The following is a 20,929-nucleotide window of genomic DNA, read 5'->3' as shown; positions in this document are numbered from 1 at the left end:
CATCCTCAGCTCTTTGTTGGGCATGCTATCAAGCAGGAAGCAGACAGGAGACATCCAGCTACAAAGGAGCTAATGCAGTCAAGGCATTTCAAACACGTACAGCAGCTGGCTTTCATGGCTGACATTTCCAACAAGGGCTATTAAACCGCGCCACGGGTTGGTATTTAAAGACACAATTGGCAAAGGGCATGCCAAGCTGATCGAGACCTTGGGGGTGGGGAATATTGATCGGCGAGGGGAACCAGCTGAAAAGAGCACTGGCTCCCAGAGTTGGGCCGGGTGCCGAAACAGCGCGGCAGAAGGGATGGAAACCAGGCTCGGCCGAGAGCACTGGGGCTCGGTGGGCTCGGGCTCGCCGGTCCGGCTCCTGCTGCTGGGCCTGAGCAGAAACACTCACCTGGGCACGGACGGCAAGGGAGTGCCTGTACACACCCACATCTCCAGCACGTCCACGGGAAACGTGTGGGAAGCTGGGCAAGAAACCCCCCAGCTGCAAGGACGCTAAGGTCTGACCTGCGCCCCGAGGGAATACGGAGGAAGGCAATGATGCTCCTCAGCAGCCAGCAGCTACAGGAGGAAAACAAGGCTTGCAGGTCCAGGGAATGGCACGGCCTTCCTTCAGCTCCTCTGAATTCACCCCTTTGACCAGCTGTGGGTCGGGGGGAGGCACCGCCTGCCCCTCCCGGCCACCCTCTGCGTCAGGAGACGCAGCCCGGGGCCAGCCCGGAGCACGAGGACCGGTGCAGCGCCTCAGACTGCAGCCAGATCTAAGCACCCAGGTTTTATTCTACCTGGGTAGAATAAAAGAGGCCTCGCCGCGTCCCCGCGGCCGCCAAAAGGCAGCGGCATCAGAACAGCCGTGACATTTAGATGAAGCCATTCAAGACGGGCGGATGGGGAATTGTTTCGGATGAAAAGCCCCAGATTTGCCAAGCACATCTCACTTGACACGCTTCTCTCCATCCACCTCGCTCCTCTCGCCAGTGCGGAGCCACGAAGGAGCTGATGGGAACCCGCAGCAGCAGTAAAAGTCCTGTGACTTCAGGAGTGTAAATGGATTTTTTTTTTTTTTTGGAAATTTTTCCCAGACTTTCTGGCAAAGGCATAAGTGGAATCCCCAAGCCTTAAACAGAACCAAAAACGTCTGTGGCTGTGACTATCCCAGAGCTGTTTCTGGAGGTCAGAGCTACCTTCCCCAACTTGCTACTTTCTTGACATGTGATTAAATACTTGATTTTTAAGGTGCACAAAATGATCACCGGTACTGAGTGCCACTGATTAAAGAGGAGAATCCCTGGAGACAGGAAATCTTGTGTGTGTGCATACACACGCAGACGTATGGGCATACACACCTCTACACACACACACCAGTCGACTCTGTAACGCTATTCCTGCCATTTTTTAAAGCCTTCTCTCCACGCTAAGGAGCACCCTCCCAGCGGGACCTCCAGGCACGCAGGGACGCTGACGCTGTCTGCATGGAAATGGCACACCCTGTGCTGTCAAACCAGCAAACAGAAATAAAACAAACCACCCAGCTGCCTCGTCTAGGAAATGAATGGCTTAAGCAGAAACAAGTAAAGCAGAGTCTTCTTCCTCTTCATCTTAGGTATTTTAAAAGCTTCTTTGTATGCCAAACGTAAATTTTAGGGTTATTTGAGTTGTGTCTCCGTGCAATGACGGAGATCTAAATGGAAACCCATCTGCAGTAACGCTTCCCCTCTGCTTCCTACAAAAACACTTGGAAACTTCGCTGCCTGCTTGATGGAAGCAAGAAGGCTGAAGCCCCGTCTGGACCCACACGTGAAGAGGTGAAGCAAACGGATGTACACTGTACAGCACCCACCTGCAGACACCGAGAAATTCGTGGACTGCTGGACTGGGGCACCAGTATTTCCTCGGTCCCCAGGCCGCGCAGTCCTTGGATGCCGCAGGGATGCGGCGCGTCTCGCCGCGCCGGAGCTGCCGCGCTGCTCCCGGGTGCCGCCGGGCTGCGAGCCCCCGCAGCGGCGAGGGAGCCAGGGCTCCCACCACCCTTCAGCCGGTTAATTTAATAATTGATGTTTAATGATGTTTAATCATCAGGGATGGAGAGCAGCTCTGTTCGTCTTAGAGGATGGTGGGGATTAAAAGAGAATCCCAGGACGCAAAGCCTCCCCTCTTGCAGAGACCGGGGGTCCCCAGCTACCAAACCTGCCCCTGCCCCAGCTTCAGGGGTCTGCGCTCAAGCTGGACAAGCACATCCCTGGGGAACAGCCCTGTCCCTGCTGGTCCCCAAGCCAAGGACAAGGTGGCCTTTTGCCAGCTGGGAGCGTGACGAGGCCGTGCGGACACGCGCTGTCGGCCTCGGCTGCAGGTCAGGGTTAGGCCAAGCAGTGCCTGGCATTGGAAATGCCTCGGGCTGCACAGACAGGACAGAGTTAGGGGCTCTTACCTGACACTGAGTTCACGCTGCGGCAGCAACACAAAGACACAATGCAACCGGTATTAAGCATTGTCAACACCAGGGTCGTTTCAAGACATAAGAAAAGGAAAAATAGGAATATTTTCCTGCATTCACATGTAGCCTTTTCCCCTTCTTCCCCTCCCCAGGTAAACGAAAGCTCCCCCCCAAGCCAACCCCTCGCCTGGCTGGCAGCGCGCCCTGGGGAGGAGCTGCCATGTTCGATCGCCGCAGCATCCAGCCACGAGCTTTCCTGGCCAGGACCCAGAGAGAAACAGCCATTCCCCCGCTCCCAGCCTGTGCCCTCAGCCACGTTGCCCTTGAGGACAACGATGACGCCAGGGCTCTGGTCCTCGTTCCTGCGAGCGAGGGTTTCGGCACCAACTCCCCGACCTGGCAGAGCTTGGTGCTGTGAAGCCGGGCGGTCGGAAGGCCCCGACTGCCGCCCGCAGCCCTGCGGAGAGCGGGGTGCTCCGGGAGGGGGAACTTCCCACCCCGCCTTCGCATCAGAGCGCTCGCTCCCCAGAGTGCCAGCTCGCATCCAGGGCTCCTGGCAGCTCAACAAGGCCTGCGGGAATCCAGCCCTTGACTTCTATGGGCCTCCCTCTCCAGGTCACGCTCCCCCTGCCTCCCAGGACCCCGCTCTGAGCATCTCCACGACTTCAACACCGAAGCTACAAACGTGGGGCTGGAGGGGGCTGTGCTGCTCAGGGAAGAGCAACACCCAACTGCGCCCTTTGATGGAAGGGTCCCCGGCTCGCACCGCTCGTCGGGACTGGCCCAGGACACACAGAAGACGACTCGTTAGACCCGGTGACGGGGAAGTGGTGGAGCATTTGCCTGGATCGGGGTTCAGACTGGGTGTCAAAACATGACGGGACTTTGGTTTTGGAAACCCATGGGCTGCACCCAACGCAGAAGTGGAAAAGTGGGCTCCTGAAACACTGCGCAGCAGCGGCTGGAGGGGGGTGGAGAGGAGAAGCCGGAGAGCTGAGGTGTTGCAGGGTCTGGGGCAATGCTGGCCCTGGCAGGGCTGCGGGCAGGGAGGGCACATCGCCCCGATCCCCAGATCGGGTTTGTCCCCAGATGATTTGCTCTCCCAGGGAGGGAAGGGAGCTCGCAGAGGAGCCTCGCGCTAACCAGAGCATGGGGATAAACGGAGGGAGCAGGGCTGGGAGGAGCTGGTGGGCACAGCCCCGCGGCTCCCACGCCTGGAAGCCAGGCTGTTCCCACCTCGGCACCCACAGCACTGCTTCCCGCAACGCCACGGCTGCACAGGCACGGCTGACCCCGGCATCAGCCCCGGGGGAGCGGGCAGCTCTTACCTCTTCCAGCTGGCTGTGGACGTGCTGAACGATCAGGTCGATAGCCACCGTGTTTCCGCTCCCTGGAGTGAGCAAAAAGCAAGAGAGACAGCCTGGTCAGGTCCACCACGCTAGGAGCGCCTGGAACACGTCTCTTCCTCAAGCTGGCTGCTGTGTTCAAAAATACACTGTACCCCAAACACCCTTTCCCCAGCAAAGCATCACCCAGCAGGAGACGTCCCTGCTATTATTAAATTCCTACTTAGTAATCTATTATTGAATATCTAGAAGTCACCTCTGGCTTTTAAATCGCTAAGGTAGGAGGGGGGTTGGACTCAATGATCTCCAGAGGTCCCTTCCAACCCCTACCATTCTGTGATTCTGTGTGATTCTGTGATTTGGCCAAGGGGAAAGCGCAGACTTGCCCCTAGGAACCTGTTTTCGGCCACTGCTTGGGGACGCTCAACGGGAGGGACCTTCGCTTCGGCGTGGGACAGCCACGCCGCCGTCCTCGCCAGCCGGAGCGTGGTGGGATGGGCAGAGGGACGGGGTCTCGCAGGTCCCACTCAGGACTGAGCCTCGGGGTGGCCCTGGGCAGGTACCTCGGGGCACGACGATGTCGGCCAGCCGCATGGTGGGCTGGATGTACTGGTCGAAGGCGGGCTTGACGAACTTATTGTACTGCTTGATGACACCCTCGATGTCACGGCCACGCTCGCTGATGTCCCTGCGCAGGCGACGCACCAAGCGGATGTCCGAGTCCGTGTCCACAAATATCTTCAGATCAAGGAGCTGGAACGAGAGGGGAGGCAACGAACCCCACCAGGTCAAGCGCGTATCTCAAACCGACCTTCTCCACCAGCCACAGCACCAGTTTCAGAGCTTCGGCCTGGAGGAAGCTTTGAAGCCCCTGAACTTGAACCTGGCTGGCAGTGCAGATGCTGCAGCGAGTCCCTTGCTGTCGCCTGCCCCTTACTCTCATGCCACAAGACCATCCTGCTCCAAACCCTGCCTCCGAGCAGCCCCAACACTTTGGCTGGATGTTACTGAAGAGCGAGGAGGAGACACGAGGAGTTAATGCCCGTGACACAAACCAAGAGGCTTCTCCGCCAGGCACAGCAGGTCGTGACGCTGCCCTCAATCGCGAGAGACAGAGCAGGGGTGCTCGGAGGGACCACCCGAGGATTCACCCAGCTGTCCACTGGAGGTCATCGTCACTCCAGCAAAGTGCAGCCCGAACGCTCGCTTGGCAGGGAGGGAAGCTTCCCAGACTGAGCTTGGCTAAGTTTGTGCGTGGCTCGCTCTCTCCTACAGCGTTTCTCACAGAACTCCCAGGAAAGCCTGAAGCACCGGGTGAGGTCACCCTAGGAGCACCAGGCTTTGCGCAGCCCAAGTACCACAGCGTTTGCCCCTGGCTGTGCCAGCCCCGCCATGCAGCGTGAAGGTGGGCTGTTTCCAGTCAGATTTACACGCCACCACTGCCAGGGACCAGGTCACCACTCGGCTTCCAGCTCCTGGGAACGAATGGCTGAGACCAAGGTCTCTGCCGAAACGCTTGCCCTCTGCCATGGGCTCTTCCCCTGCGAGGGTCGAGGCCTCTTTCTCCTGCACAGCAAAGTGCCACCGCAGCCAGCGTGACCTGGAAGGGACCTCACCTCCCTGCTGTGGACCCCGAGAAGAAAGCATGCTCCCACCACGTCCCACCAGCTGGCTGCGGGGTGGAGGGCTGGCTGTAGGGGTGACGCTGATGTCCCTGAGGACGGGGACCCATCCGGCGGCACACAGGAGCCCCAGGACACCCGTGACTCGCCTTGTGCTGCGACAGAACGCTGCAGAGGAGGGGGCCGCAGCACTTGCGCTTGTCAGGCTTCCCCAGAACCTCTTTGGAACCCTTCCTCACCTTCAGGAGCTCCTTGTCCGCAAACGCCATGATGCCTTCGAAGATGATCACGTTGGCGCCGTACAGGGTTTTCTGCGGAGCGAGAAGGGACGCGGTTGGACAGGGAGCGTGCGCTGGGGGATGCCCCACCCCGGGTGACAGCACCGCTCAGCTGAAATCCGCACCCGGAGCCAGCCACGGAGCAGAGGGCGGCTGCAAAAGGTGGGGGACGGAGGGGTCCATACAGCCCCTCCTCTCCCGCCTTGGCAGTCCCCCCGCCTTGTCCCACCCCGCAGTGTCCCGTACCCATTCCTTCTTCCGGCTGTGGGTGGTGAAGTCGTAGATGGGGATCTTCACGCTCTTGCCTTGCTTCAGCTTCTTCAGGGTGGCGATGATGAGGTCAAAGTCGAAGGCATCGGGGTGGTCAAAGTTGAAGTCATTGCTGGCTGCCTGCTCCTGCTGCTGCTTGGTCAAAACCTGCCCACAGAGAAGGGCTTAGTGCAGGTGGCCGTCCCCACCGGCAGCCTTCCCTCCCCACCGCCGTGCCCGGTGACCTCTCCTCCTGCCCCGAGAACCGTCTGAAGGGGTCAGGGGAAACCGTGAGGTTGTCACTTGGTCAGCATTGCGCTTCCCCATCAAGGGGTTACACCCAGGGCCACGGCAGCCCAAGGAGCCTGGCCAGGAGGACGCGCAGCCTCACCTTGTAGAAGGAGTCCATGGACAGCAGAACCACCCAAGGGACATCAAGAGCCTCAATGATCATGGTGGCCACCGTGGTCTTCCCAGAGGCGCTGCCTCCTCCCAGGCCTGCCAGGGAAAAGGGGATGAAGCCACCAACCCCACAAGCTGCCTTTCCAACCACAAGCTAGGGCTTAGGTCCTTCTCTGTTCCACTACGTTGGAGGAACCTCCAAAGAGAGAGATCGGTAGGCACTACGCGAGCGGGACGATCCCTGAAAACGTCTGATGGCATGCACTACGACTGCCAGCAACGTGCACAGCAAAAGCTGGGAAACCCTTCATCGGATGGTTGTGTAACAAGGGGAGAGCTGGCATGAGAACCAGCCTAGACTAAATCCCTGGGAACTCGTGACAACCCAGGCAACAAGAGTTGAGGGAACAACAAGCAAACACCGTGGTCTGCCCAGTGCCTGCTGCAATCCATCACCCCCACCTGCAAGCTCTCAGCTTCTGCCCAGGCCTGCGGCTCACCCAGTCAATGCTGGGCTGACCCTGGGGTCTCCCCCTGCTCCTGTCCGGGCTGAGCAACTCACAGCCTGGAGTCTGGAGCCCACCCCCAGTTTCCAAGGAGTCTGTGAGGCAGAAATCCCCCCGAAGATCTGCTGGAGACCCTCCGGGCAGGCAGCGCCGATGCTGCCCATGCTGCCCCACGCCGGCTGAAGCTCAGAGGTGGGACAGAGCCCGGACACGTGCTGCCGCTGCCCACCTATCACGAAGGCCTCTTTGGACTGCGTCCCATGCTCGTTGTACCACGGCGGCCGGCCGGCCGTGTAGATGGTCCTCTTGCTGGTCCGCAGCAGGGGGGGCTCAGACTTGCACTGGCTGGTGGTCCGCTTTCGGGGTGGCTTGGTGGAGCCCACCGCAGGGTACAGCCGGTCTAAGGATTCGGCACTGCTGTTGCTGGGGATGGGGAGAGGAAGGAGCTCGGTTACCAGAGGTGGGGCAGGGTCCGCGCTCCCTGCGTGTGGGAGCGGGGTCTCCGGGCGATCCCGTGCTGTACGGGTGAGGGACACAACGGAGAACGAGGAGAGGCAACCACGGCCCTGCTGCAGCACCACCAGCACCCACACCTCTGCGACCCCAGGCCACGGCCAACGCCAAGGACTTCTCACACAGGACCACATCTTAACCTGGAAAAGGAGCAGCACAGGCACCGCTTCCTCCAGCCTCACTGCCTGGGGAACGTCTACGCTAAATAAACGCTCCGGCGAGCTCTCAGAAAGTGCTGAATATCTGAAGGGTGGGTGTCAGGAGGATGGGGACAAACTCTTTTCAGTGGTGCCCAGTGACAGGACAAGGGGCAATGGGCACAAACTGAGGCACAGGAAGTTCCGTCTGAACATGAGGAGGAACTTCTTCCCTCTGAGGGTGACGGAGCCCTGGCCCAGGCTGCCCAGGGAGGCTGTGGAGTCTCCTTCTCTGGAGATATTCAAGACCCGCCTGGCCGCGGTGCTGTGCAGCCTGCTCTGGGTGACCCTGCTTGGGCAGGGGGTTGGGCTGGGGGACCCACAGAGGGCCCTGCCAACCCCTACCATTCTGTGATTCTGTGATACTACAGAGGGCAATAACCTGTCCCCATGTGCTGAGGGACCTTTCTGGGGGATAGGAGCCAAACACATGGACTATAGCTGAAGCACCCTCGTCCCCCTCGTACACAGTCCCTTTTCTCTCCCCGCTCCCACCCAAACCTCCAGCTCTCCCACCCTTTAAGCCTGAAACCCCTGGGCGAGCTGGCCGGAGCCGGGCAGCCGGGCTGCCAAGCCGTTCGCACCCGCTCGGCCGTGCGGGACGAGCGAGCCCCGAGCGCGGCGGGAGACCTGGAGCTGCCAAGCATCTCTCTCTTATCTCCCCTCCCGCTGCAGCCCTGGGCAGGGAGAGGGACAAACCACCCTCTGGAGCCCTTCCAAGCTTGGCAGCGGGAGAGCAGCGGCCGGGAGGCGATAAGTGGCCTCTGGCCAGGAGATAAGCCGCAGCCGTGCCGCCCGGCCAGCGCGGTGATGGCGAGGATTATTTATACCAGCTCCCGCTCCTCCCCGCTCGCTGTTTCGCCGCCTCGGGAGGGAGAAAGTGCAAAAGGCTCTCCCTGCTCCTCTCCCTGGCCAGGACGGGGCTGGAAACGAAACCACTGCAAGGTCAGAGAGCCCCGGGGCACCGAATGCGCCGAACCCAGCACCCTTCGGTCCAGCCCAGCCGAGCCAGTGGGGCTTTGCTGCCTCTCTGTTATTTTTCGCTCTTGAAGGGGCTTAAACTGCAGGGCTTTTCAGATTTTGGGTTTGATTTTAAGCTGTTTTGGTATAAAGATTAACTCCCTCCCCCCTCGCAGCCCTTTTTAGAGCAATTTTAGACAAAGATACAAATTTGAGCCTGGCCATCCGCACCTAAAGCCACCCAGCAAACCCCCCGAGCACGGCGGGATCCCCCGCACGCCCCCCCCACCCCCCGCACCGGCACATCCCTGCGGAGCGGGCGAGGAGGCAGGGATTTGCCCGGCTTTGTGAACCCCTCCTAGCAAAAGGCAGCCCGCAGCTCCCACCCCTGCGCTGGGAGACCCCGCACTGACACCGACCCCACAAGAGTCCCCCCATGAGAGCCTGAGGCCACCGACACCCCGACCCCTGCACGAGCCCCTCGGCACACACGGCCAGCACCAAGCACCGCCAGCCTCCGGCTCACCCAGGAGCCGTAAACACCCCCAGAATCGCTTCTAAAAGCAGCGTCAGCGGTGAGACCCGCCAGCAAAGCCTTCTGGGCCATCTTGCCGAGCAAAGACGGCTCCTTCCACCAGCGAGGCGGGAGAAGCAAACCCAGACGGGGCATTTCGGTCTCCTCTCCCCCCAGTGACGCCGCAGCAGCAATCCGCCACCGCGCGCTGCTCCCGGCGCGGGGCTGACATCAGCCGCCAGCGCACGAACGAAGTCATTTTTGGCTCGATAAAAGCAGAGATGACAAAAACACGGTTGTTTACCAGAAAACAAAACGGCTCCTTTCATCTGCATCGCAGCCGCTCTCCCGGGACTGCGGTTACTCGGGAGCTGCTCGGACGGTTTTCCTCCGGGGACGCGCGCCGGTCTCCACGCGACAGGCGAGCGTTTCGGGATGCTCTGCTCCTGGGTGGAACCGAGCATCCTGTGCCAACCCCAGCCCGCGATGCGCAGGCTGCCACGCTGACCGAGGCCACGACCCCCAGAGCGACTCCGAGTTGGGCAAAACTCTGGTTTTTGGGAGCTGGAACGGGGCCTGAGCGAGAAGCTGACCTCTGCAACCGGCATCTTTGATTAGTACCGACACATCCCAGCTCCCGGCGGGGAGGGAGAGGTTTGGATCCCGACCGCTGCGCCTGGAATTACTGAGGCCATGACCCCCAGAGCGACTCTGAGTTGGGCAGACCTCTGGTTTTTGGGACCTCTGCAAGGTCTGTGACCGGCATCTTTGATTAGTACTGACACATCCCAGCTCCCGGCGGGGAGGGAGAGGTTTGGATCCCGACCGCCATGCCCGGAATTACGGGCTGTGGCCGCAGCTGACATCCCGCTTTCCCACCCTCCGCTCCCTGAGGCACCTGGGGACCCAGCGGGCAGCTCCGTGCTGGGACATCGCCGCGAGATGCGGGGACACGTGTGGGGATGGGATGGGGCAGGGATGGCCCTCAGCGAGGAGCAGAGCCGGCCTCCCCTCGCCCGCCTGGGGCTGCTCTTGGATGCAGCGCTTCAATCCTGATCCAAGAGCTGGCCCGCTCGGCCTCTTCTCATCCAAATACTCCTGGACTTTCATCGGAATTCTGTATCTATAGCTCTCTATACCGCCCGCATCTATTCCATGTCTTAAATCCAAGTTTCCCGTGATTTATCTCCGAGGGGCACGGCCGTGGGGAGGGCTCTGGGACTCTCACGGAGCTCCGCAAAGGTCACGCGTTTTCTCCTAGGGTTACACTTCAAGCTTTGTGGATGTTTTCCACGGCTGCCTCTGCCAGGAAGGCTCTCTCCTCCCCTCCGCAGGGACGGCTGACCCCAGCCACCTCGCACCTTCTCCTTGGCCCTTTCTTCCCCATCGCTTTTTAAGAATTCCCCGCGGCAGCGGCAAAGCCCGCGCAATGCCCCTGCCCGCACGGCAGAGCACCCGCCGGGACGGGACTCTCCCTTCGCAGCTGGAGCCGATGCCGTCGCTCTGACCCAAGGACGGTCCTCGCCCCACGCAGACCCCCCCAGCCGTCCCCAGCCGAGTGCACCCCTTCGGCTTCAGCCACTCGACGCCACAACACAGCAAACACGGAGGGAAACATTGCCCATGGCTTGGGAACCCCGCTCCCGCAAAGCCCTCCTGGAGGACCCGGCTGCCAGCAGCTCTCCCAGGACTGTCCCCAGCGCCTGGGGACGCTTTACAGAACCACAGAATGGCAGGGGTTGGAAGGGACCTCTGGGGTCACCCAGCCCAACCCCCTGCCCAAGCAGGGTCACCCAGAGCAGGGGGCACAGCACCACGGCCAGGCGGGGCTGGAATATCTCCAGAGAAGGAGACTCCACAGCCTCCCTGGGCAGCCTGGGCCAGGGCTCCGTCACCCTCAGAGGGAAGAAGTTCTTCCTCGGGTTCAGCTGGAGCTTCCTCTGCTTCAGTTTGTGCCCGTTGCCCCTTGTCCTGTCGCTGGGCACCACTGGAAAGAGTCTGGCCCCGTCCTCCTGACCCCCACCCTGCAGATATTTAGAGGCATTTCTAAGGTCCCCTCGCAGCCTTCTCTTCTCCAGGCTGAACAAGCCCAGCTCCCTCAGCCTCTCCTCCTAGGAGAGATGCTCCAGTCCCCTCATCATCCTCGTAGCCCTCCGCTGGACTCTCTCCAGTAGCTCCTCATCTTTCTTGAACTGGGGAGCCCAGCACTGGACACAGCACTGCAGATGGGGCCTCCCCAGGGCAGAGCAGAGGGGGAGGAGAACCTCCCTCGCCCTGCTGCCCACACTCCTCCTCATGCACCCCAGGATCCCATTGGCTTTCTGGGCACCCAGGGCTTTGCCTCCCCGGCAGCCGGTGCGTCCTCGCTGGGCTCTGCCCGTGCCCCTTTGACGGGAGGGAGCCCGACCACCCCGCCGAGATGCCCGGCGGTGGGGTCCGCTCCCCGAAAAGGCTCTCCAGCCCCTGGCACAAATCAAGGGAGTGTTTTGCTCCCATGTACCCCAAGCACGGCTTCACTGGGGTGCAGGGGGCACCCCTCTCCCTTCCCCACCACTGCTCCCTGCATCCCGCTGCCCCCCAAGACCCCCGCCTGTCCCGGATCCGTGCCGGGCCGGGAGGGGAAAGGCAGCAGCCCCCAGCAGCCCCCACGTCCAGCAAGGAAAAATGGCCAGGCCCCCAACCCCGAACCGGCAAGCAAACAGGAGCGCTCGTCCTCAGCCCTGCACCCCGTAAACACCACGCCGACCGAGCCCCCCAAAGCCACGGCCGAGCCCCCGCACGGCCCCGGGCTGGCTTCACCCCGCGGGAAGCTGATCCCTCCCGCAGCGCTGTCGCAGCCCTCCGCCGGGCACCGGGGCCAGCGAGGCTTCGCTGCCGCAAACGGGCACCCGAAAGCGGGTGAAAAAGAGTTAAAAAAAAAAAACCCACCCGAAAGAGAAGCCCAGGGGTAACTCACCCGCCGTCGGGTCCCAGCGCCCAGCAGCCCGAAATGCGGACGCTGGCGAAGGCCGGGGCACCGCTCATCTCCAGCGCGCCGGGGAGTGGGTGCCGACGCCGGGGCGGAGGGTGCTCAGCCCCCGTCCCTTCGGCTCTACCGCGGGGAGAGGGTGGGCACGCCAGCGGGGCTCTCCGGGCCAACTGCCATGCACGAAGCGTCCCCCCAGCACCGGGTCTGAGGGGTCCCTGGGGTCCCCGGGGTGACGTGGACCCCCCCAGCAGATCCGGGGGGCTTGGGACAGGAAGATGGAGGCAGGAGAGGAGCGCGCTGCCGGGGAGCTGCGGAGCGGTCAGCACGCCGAGGAGGACAGCTTAACCCCGAGATTACGTTCATTACCTGATATTAATAGCACTGGCTTGATTAAAGAAACAGCGGGGGGGTCGGCGGGGGTGGTGACACCTCCCCTCACCGCCCCCTCCACAGGCAATAAACACCGGGGCCCCTCCGTGCCTCCTCTCCCCGGGACTGGGGGCTCTCTGGCAGCTCTGCCGCCTGCCCGGTAAGTGCGTGGGCACCGGCACCGGTACCGACGGGGAGGGGGCTGCGGGGGGACACAAGGGGATGGCCCCCGGGGCAGGGATGGAGGGGGTACGCAGCCAGCACCCCACTTCCAGCCGATGGAGCTGGCTGCGGCTCGGGGCCGGGGTGCTGCCGGCCGTGCCGTGGCTGCCCTCACCGCTCTCCCGTAGCTCCCGGTGGGTGGGGGTCCGGCTGCGAGCCCCCCCGTGGTGCTCAGCTCCCCGGGGACGAGCTGCCCCTCGCCGTCCCCACGGCCCTGGAACAAACAAGTGGCTGAAACTCAACCCTCCGGGGCTGCGGGCGGCTAAGAATAACGTCCCACCGGCTGCTCGGCCGGTGACCCCTCCGCCAGCCCCCCCGGCCCCTCTCCCGGCAGCGGGGCGGGGAGCCCGGGCAGCCCCCCGGGACGCGGGGCAGCAGCTGCCGGGCAGGACGCCCAGCGCGGGCACCGCGGCAGAGGGGTCCCGGCCAGCGCCCGGAGCACTGGGACTGCGCAGCACCGGGCTGCGGAGAGAGCGAGGAGGTGGCGGAGGTGCCACCAAAACGCCACGCGGGCAGGGACACGGCGAGGCCCCGCGGTCGACGAGAGCTCGGCGGGGGCATGGCGAGGATGCTCCCCACATCTGCAGCGAGCAGGGTTGAACATCTGGAGATGGGTCCGGGGAGAAGGCTCCCCTTCCTCCTCCTCCCTGCAGTGCCGGGGCCATTCCAGAGGTGGGGGACACCACGAAGCACCGGTCCCCTCCTGCCCCAGCCCAGCAGGGGAGAGCGGCACCCCAAAACATGTCCCAGCGACCACGGCGCGGGGGGAAAGCCCCCGGTCCCCGGGACGAGCCGCGGAGCCTCTTCCACCCTGCGATCTCAGCACGGACTCCCCGCTCTCCGTAAAAGCACTTTCAGAAGTTTAAAAATAAAATTCCCTTCCGCAGCGATTTCTATTATTTCTCATCAAAGCAGCGAAAAAGGGACGCGGAATTCGGCGGCGACGCGCCATGGCCCCGGCCAAGGCGACGCTGTTCCTCACCGCGCCGCCCCGGGGCCGCTTTTCCTGCCTTTGTCCAACGGGTCCGAGCGATGGGAGCAGCCCCAACACGGAGCGACGGGAGCAGCCCCGACATGGGCAGCCCCAACACGGAGCGACGGGAGCAATCCCGACATGGAGCAACGGGAGCAATCCCGACACGGAGCGACGGGAGCAGCCCCAAACATGGAGCGACGGGAGTAACCCCAACACGGGCAGCCCTGACACGGAGCAACGGGAGCAATCCCAACATGGAGCGACGGGAGTAACCCCGACACAGAGCGATGGGAGCAGCCCCAACATGGAGCAATGGGAGCAATCCCGACACGGAGCGACAGGAGCAGCCCTGACATGGAGCGACGGGAGCAGCCCCGTCACGGGCAGCCCTGACACGGAGCGACGGGAGCAGCCCCAAACATGGAGTGACGGGAGCAATCCCAACACGGAGCGACGGGAGCAGCCCCGACACGGAGCGACGGGAGCAATCCTGACACGGAGCGACGGGAGCAGCCCCGACACGGGCAGTCCCGACACGGGCAGCCCCGACATGGAGCGATGGGAGCAGCCCCGATGGGAGCAGCCCCGACACGGAGCGACGGGAGCAGCGCTGACACGGGAGCGATGGGAGCAATCCCGACATGGAGCGACGGGAGCAGCGCCGACACCCAGCCGGGCTCCCGGGTGAGACGGGGATCGCCCACACCGGCTCCGAGCCCGGCAGCGACCGAGCCTTCCTCCCGGCACACGCCGCTCTGCAAATCCCCGCCGCTTCCCTACTCCCATTCCCGGTTTCCGAGCTCTTGCCCAGCCCCAAACTCCGGAGTTTTGGGTTTTTTTCCTTCTAGATGATTTTTTAAGCGCGATTCCCTCCTCTGTAATCGCCGTCTCCAGGAGCTGGACTTAAAACTCAGCAGAATCGGCAGCCGCGGCGGAGGCCGGGCTCCCCTCGTCCCTCCAGCGATGGGAAGCTGCTCGGCGCGTTTCCCTCGGGATCGGAGGACGGAGGCCGAAGTGCCGCTGGCTTTTCCTGGTTTGGTGGCTGTGACCCCAATGTCGTCACCGGATCCAGGCTTTTTGTGTCCTACAGCATCTTTGACTTCCACCAAAGTGGTGGCACTGCAACAGCCTGGTGCACAGCCCCGGGGACCTGCACCAGAACCCCCCGTCCAGCGAGCAGGGTGAGGCGGGGCTGGGTGCCACCACCCGGCGAGCAAGGCAGGCCGGAGGACGAGGCTCATGCAGGGAGTACCCAAGGACAGGCTCCAGGAAGCCCCAAGCATCCCATCCATGGGATGGAGGAACCCACGCAAGGGATGGTGGGATCTGCCCAAGGGATGGAGGGATCTGCCTGAGGGATGGAAGGACCCATCCATGGAATGGAGGGACCCACCCAAGGGATGGAGAGACCTACCCAAGGGATGGAAGAACCCATCCAAGGCATGGAGGAACCCGCTCAAGGGATGGAGCAACCCACCCAAGGGATGGAGGAACCCACCAAAGGGATGGAATAAGCCACCCAAGGGATGAAGGAACGCACCCAAGGGATGGAGGAATCTGCCCAAGGGATGGAGGAACCCGCCCATGGGATGGAGGAATCTGCTGAAGAGATGGAGGAATCTGCTGAAGAGATGGAGGGACCCATCAAAGGCATGGAGGAACCCACTCATGGGATGGAAGGACCTACCCATGGGATGGAGGAACCCATCCATGGGATGGAAGGACCCACTCATGGGATGGAAGGACCCATCCATGGGATGGAGGAACACGCCCAAGGCATGGAGGAATGTGCCCAAGGCATGGAGCAACGTGCCCAAGGCATGGAGGAACATACCCAAGGGATGGAGGAACATACCCAAGGGATGGAGGAACGTGCCCAAGGGATGGAGGAACGTGCCCAGGGGATGGAGGGACCCACTTGCCACCCCACTGCCACCGTCTCCAGGATGCCGTGACACTGCCCGGCAGCCCTGCTGTACCATGCCCGTGCCGTTCCCCTCCCACAAACCCACCCAACATCGCGCCTGCTTCTCCCCAGCCTCGCACCAAGCTCTGCCATCGCCCAGGCCAGAGCCACCCCGGCGCGGGACGGAGCTCGGCACACGCACACACACGCACAGGCGCCCTGAACGCCTCCGATTCCTGACGCCAAACGCAGAAGCATTTCCCTCTTCCAACCCAATCACCTCGTCACTGCCCGCATGGCCCGGGGACGCGGGAACGGCGCGCTCAGCCCCACCGGCAGCTCGCTCCGCGGTGGAGGACGCTCGGTTCCACAACCCCGGTTACTCATCTCCCGCCCGGCTGGCCTTCCTCACGCCGGCTCCTTCCTCCCCGGCTCATCCTCGGCCTCCCCGCTACGGCCGCTGACTCACAGGAACGGCGCAGGCGACGCCGTCACCGGCAGCTCCGTATTTAACCACCGGCATCGGTCGGTGCCGCGGGGACGCCGGGTGCCGGTACGCTAGAGCCAGGGATGCTCGCTCGCACCCCTACGACCGCGTTTGCCGCATCAGCAGCGCTCCGGAGCCAAATCCCGGATATTTGGTGTCAGGGAACGGTCGCACTCCTCCGCGCTCGGGGATCATGGAGCAGGATTGCACCTGGGGAGGAACAACCCCAGGCACCAGCACAGGCTGGGGCGGACCTGCTGGAGAGCAGCTCTGCGGAGAGGGACTGGGAGTGCTGGGGGACGACAGGGTGACCATGAGCCAGCAGCGTGCCCTGGGTGCCCAGAAGGGCAGTGGGATCCTGGGGTGCATGAGGAGGAGTGTGGGCAGCAGGGCGAGGGAGGTTCTCCTGCCCCTCTGCTCTGCCCTGGGGAGGCCCCATCTGCAGTGCTGGGTCCAGTGCTGGGCTCCCCAGTTCAAGAAAGATGAGGAGCTACTGGAGAGAGTCCAGCGGAGGGCTGCGAGGATGAGGAGGGGACGGGAGCATCTCTCCTACGAGGAGAGGCTGAGGGAGCTGGGCTTGTTCAGCCTGGAGAAGAGAAGGCTGAGAGGGGACCTTAGAAATGCCCATAAATATCTGCAGGGGGGGGGTCAGGAGGACGGGGCCAGACTCTTTCCAGTGGTGCCCAGCGACAGGACAAGGGGCAACGGGCACAAACTGAAGCAGAGGAAGCTCCAGCTGAACCCGAGGAAGAACTTCTTCCCTCTGAGGGTGCCAGAGCCCTGGCCCAGGCTGCCCAGGGAGGCTGTGGAGTCTCCTTCTCTGGAGATATTCCAGCCCTGCCTGGCCGCGGTGCTGTGCAGCCTGCTCTGGGTGACCCTGCTTGGGCAGGGGGTTGGGCTGGGTGACCCACAGAGGTCCCTGCCAACCCGAACATTCTGTGATTCTGTGGGAAACTGAGCAGGGGGGTATAAAAAAACCTAAAAAAACCCAATTAGGGTGGGGTTTTTTTGGTACTCAGTTTGTTTTTGCTGTACTTTGGCAGCGCATTGTGCTCGCCGCAGCTGACGCATGTGCCAGCTTGGTGGCGGACGGGCGCTGGGGTTTGTTCGCTGCGAAACGAATCACAGCATGGTTTGGGTTGGAAGGGACCTTGAAGATCATCTGGTTCCACCCCCCCTGCCATGAGCAGGGACATCTTCCCCCAGCCCAGGCTGCTCAGAGCTCCATCCAACCTGGCCTTGGACACTGCCAGGGAGGGGGCAGCCACAGCTTCTCTGGGCAGCCTGGGCCAGGGCCTCACCACCTCATGGGGAAGAATTTCTTCCTAATATCTCATCTAAATCTGCCCTCTTTGAGTTCAGAGCCGTTCCCCCTTGTCCTATCCCTACACACCCTTGTGAAAAGTCACAGAATCCCAGAGTCCCAGCATAGTTGGGGTTGGCAGGGACCTCTGTGGGTCACCCAGCCCAACCCCCTGCTCAAGCAGGGTCACCCACAGCAGGCTGCACAGCACCACGGCCAGGCGGGGCTGGAATATCTCCAGAGAAGGAGACTCCACAGCCTCCCTGGGCAGCCTGGGCCAGGGCTCCGGCACCCTCAGAGGGAAGAAGTTCTTCCTCGGGTTCAGCTGGAGCTTCCTCTGCTCCAGTTTGTGCCCGTTGCCCCTTGTCCTGTCGCTGGGCACCACTGGAAAGAGTCTGGCCACGTCCTCCTGACCCCCACCCTGCAGATATTTATGGGCATTTCTAAGGTCCCCTCTCAGCCTTCTGTTCTCCAGGCTGAACAAGCCCAGCTCCCTCAGCCTCTCCTCGCAGCAGAGGTGCTCCAGCCCTCGGATCATCTCCGTGGCCTCCTCTGGACCTGCTCCAACAAGTTGAAGTGCCACATCCCCGCGGTGTTTGAACCCCCCCAGTGATGGGGACTCCCCCCCTGCCCTGGGCAGCCTGGCCCAACGCCTGACCGCTCTTCCAGGACAGAAATTGTTCCCGATCTCCAACCTGAACCTCCCCTGATGCAACTTGAGGTCATTTCCTCTTGTCCTATCACAAGTTATGTGGGAGAAGAGCCCAACCCCATCTGCACCCTCCTCTCCAGCAGCTGCAGAGAGCGAGAAGGTCTCCCCTCAGCCTCCTCTTCCTCAGCTGGAGCAGCCCCAGCTCCCTCAGCCTGTCCTCATGGGAGAGGTTCTCCAGCCCTCAGATCATCTCCGTGGCCTCCTCCAGCCCCGCTCCAACACATCCATCTCCTTCCCACGCTGGGGGCTCCAGAGCTGGATGCAGGTGGGGGTCCCACCCAGGCAGACCCCCCCCTCGCCCTGAGCCCCTCTCGATGCAGCCCAGCCCTCGAGCTGAGGATACACAGGTGGAAAAACGAAGCGGAAAAGGGGAATAAAAGGGGAATAAGGGGGTTGGGGGGGGGGGTTGGCTGTAGGAGGGATAAGGCCGGGTGGGAAGAGACGCGGGGGGGCGGCTCGATGGGGTTTGCGGGGGGGAGGTGGGAGCGGGGAGGCCCCACTCGCGGAAGTGGCATCGCGGGACGGCACCGGCACCGCAACGACCCGGAGCCGCCGGTGCGGCTCCGGGTCGTTGCGGTGCCGGTGCCGTCCCGGTGCGGGTGGGAGCGGGGAAAGCGGCGGGTCCTTACCTGTCGTGAGGCTCCGCCGGAGCCCCCTCGGCCAGCGGGGCCGCGGCCATGGCGCTGCCGGGGAGGGGGCGGGGACTCGGGCGGGGAAGGGGCGGGGACTCGGGAAGGGGCGGGGACTCGGGAAGGGGCGGGGCCGCCGCGGGGATCCCCGGGATTTGGAGTGCGGCGGGGGCGGGGGGGGGGTCGCGGGTGTGTGGTTTGGGTATGGGTGGGTGTTTTTGGGTATGGGTGGGTGCTGTGGGGTGAAGATGGGTGCTGGGGGGTGCGGGTGGGTGCTGTGGGGTATGGGTGGGTGATGTGGGGTGCAGGTGGGTGGTTTGGGTGTGGGTGGGTGTTTTTGGGTATGGGTGGGGTGCTGTGGGGTATGGGTGGGTGCTGTGGGATATAGATGGATGATGTGGGCACGGGTGGGTGCTGTGGGGTATGGGTGGGTGATGTGGGTGGGGTATGGGTGGGTGGTGTGGGGTGCGGGTGGGTGGTTTGGGTATGGGTGGGTGCTGTGGGGTGAAAATGGGTGCTGTGGGCATTGGTGGGTGCTGTGGGGTATGGGTGGGTGCTGTGGGATATAGATGGATGATGTGGGCACGGGTGGGTGCTGTGGGGTATGGGTGGGTGATGTGGGTGGGGTACGGGTGGGTGGTGTGGGGTGCGGGTGGGTGGTTTGGGTATGGGTGGGGTGCATGGGGGTATGGGTGGGTGCTGTGGGGTATGGGTGGGTGATGTGGGGTGCAGGTGGGTGGTTTGGGTGTGGGTGGGGTGCAGGGGGGGTGAAGATGGGTGCTGTGGGCATTGGTGGGTGCTGTGGGCATTGGTGGGTGCTGTGGGGTATGGGTGGGTGCTGTGGGATATAGATGGATGATGTGGGCACGGGTGGGTGCTGTGGGGTATGGGTGGGTGATGTGGGTGGGGTATGGGTGGGTGGTGTGGGGTGCGGGTGGGTGGTTTGGGTATGGGTGGGGTGCATGGGGGTATGGGTGGGTGCTGTGGGGTATGGGTGGGTGATGTGGGGTGCAGGTGGGTGGTTTGGGTATGGGTGGGTGCTGTGGGGTGAAAATGGGTGCTGTGGGCATTGGTGGGTGCTGTGGGGTATGGGTGGGTGCTGTGGGATATAGGTGGATGATGTGGGCACGGGTGGGTGCTGTGGGGTATGGGTGGGTGATGTGGGTGGGGTATGGGGGGGTGCTGTGGGATATAGGTGGATGATGTGGGCACGGCTGGGTGCTGTGGGGTATGGGTGGGTGATGTGGGTGGGGTATGGGTGGGTGATGTGGGGTGCGGGTGGGTGGTTTGGGTATGGGTGGGTGTTTTTGGGTATGGGTGGGGTGCAGGGGGGTATGGGTGGGTGCTGTGGGGTGAAGATGGGTGCTGTGGGCATTGGTGGGTGCTGTGGGGTATGGGTGGGTGCTGTGGGATATAGGTGGATGATGTGGGCACGGGTGGGTGCTGTGGGGTATGGGTGGGTGCTGTGGGATATAGGTGGATGATGTGGGCACGGGTGGGTGCTGTGGGGTATGGGTGGGTGCTGTGGGTGGGGTATGGGTGGGTGATGTGGGGTGCGGGTGGGTGGTTTGGGTATGGGTGGGTGTTTTTGGGTATGGGTGGGGTGCAGGAGGGTATTGTGGGCGCAGGTGGGTGCTGTGGGGTGCAGGTGGGTGATGTGGGCATGGGTGGGTGCTGTGGACACGGGTGGGTGCTATGAGCAAGAGTGGGTGCTTTGGGTATGGGTGGGTGCTGTGGGGTGCAGGTGGATGGTTTGGGTATGGGTGGGGTGTAGGTGGGTGCTGTGGGGTGCAGGTGGGTGGTTTGGGCATGGGTGGGTGTTTTTGGGTATGGGTGGGGTGCAGGAGGGTACTGTGGGCACGGGTCAGTGCTGTGGGGTGTAGATGGGTGATGTGGGCATGGGTGGGTGCTTTGGGTATGGGTGGGTGCTGTGGGGTGCAGGTGGATGGTTTGGGTGTGGGTGGTTTTGGGTATGGGTGGGTGCTGTGGGGTGAAGATGGGTGCTGTGGGGTGCAGGTGGATGCTATGGGCACAGGTGGGTGCTGTGGGGTGTAGGTGGGTGCTGTGGGGTATGGGTGGGTGCTGTGGGCACGGGTCAGTTCTGAGGGGTGCAGGTGGGTGATGTGGGTATGGGTGGGTGAGGTGGGCATGGGTGGGTGCTATGGGCAAGAGTGGGTGCTTTGGGTATGGGTGGGTGCTGTGGGGTGTAGGTGGGTGCTGAGGGAGCTCAGAGTGATGCTGTGGGCACAGGTGGGTGCTGTGTGGTGCAGGTGGGTGCCAGGGGTTGTGGGTGGGTGTTGTGGGCACGAGTGGGTGTTGTAGGGTGCAGA

General features: G+C 62.8%; 1 protein-coding gene across 3 annotated transcripts; it reads right to left on the bottom strand.

Moving 5' to 3' along the window:
• Positions 1-6: 6 nt before the first annotated feature.
• On the bottom strand, positions 7-18,672 carry UCKL1 (uridine-cytidine kinase 1 like 1). 3 transcript variants are annotated; one of them, XM_075438816.1, is made up of 8 exons: positions 11,984-12,322; positions 7,073-7,266; positions 6,327-6,433; positions 5,933-6,103; positions 5,648-5,719; positions 4,350-4,539; positions 3,769-3,830; positions 7-2,451 (listed from the first exon to the last, which is right to left on the bottom strand). In XM_075438816.1, the coding sequence occupies exons 1-8, from the start codon at positions 12,049-12,051 to the stop codon at positions 2,431-2,433; spliced, it is 885 nt and encodes a 294-aa protein (XP_075294931.1). In that variant the 5' UTR covers positions 12,052-12,322; the 3' UTR covers positions 7-2,430. The 3 variants fall into 3 exon arrangements, with proteins under 3 accessions (XP_075294931.1, XP_075294930.1, XP_075294929.1); XM_075438815.1 differs by lacking the exons at positions 7-2,451; positions 11,984-12,322 and adding an exon at positions 18,600-18,672 and having other exon boundaries at positions 2,460-3,830; XM_075438814.1 differs by lacking the exon at positions 7-2,451 and having other exon boundaries at positions 2,460-3,830.
• Positions 18,673-20,929: the final 2,257 nt, after the last annotated feature.

This window comes from Opisthocomus hoazin, chromosome 18 (genome assembly GCF_030867145.1).
Source record: "Opisthocomus hoazin isolate bOpiHoa1 chromosome 18, bOpiHoa1.hap1, whole genome shotgun sequence".
Classification (NCBI taxonomy): domain Eukaryota; kingdom Metazoa; phylum Chordata; class Aves; order Opisthocomiformes; family Opisthocomidae; genus Opisthocomus; species Opisthocomus hoazin.
Note: the sequence above shows the minus strand (reverse complement) of the source record. Positions and strands in the feature narration are given on the sequence as shown.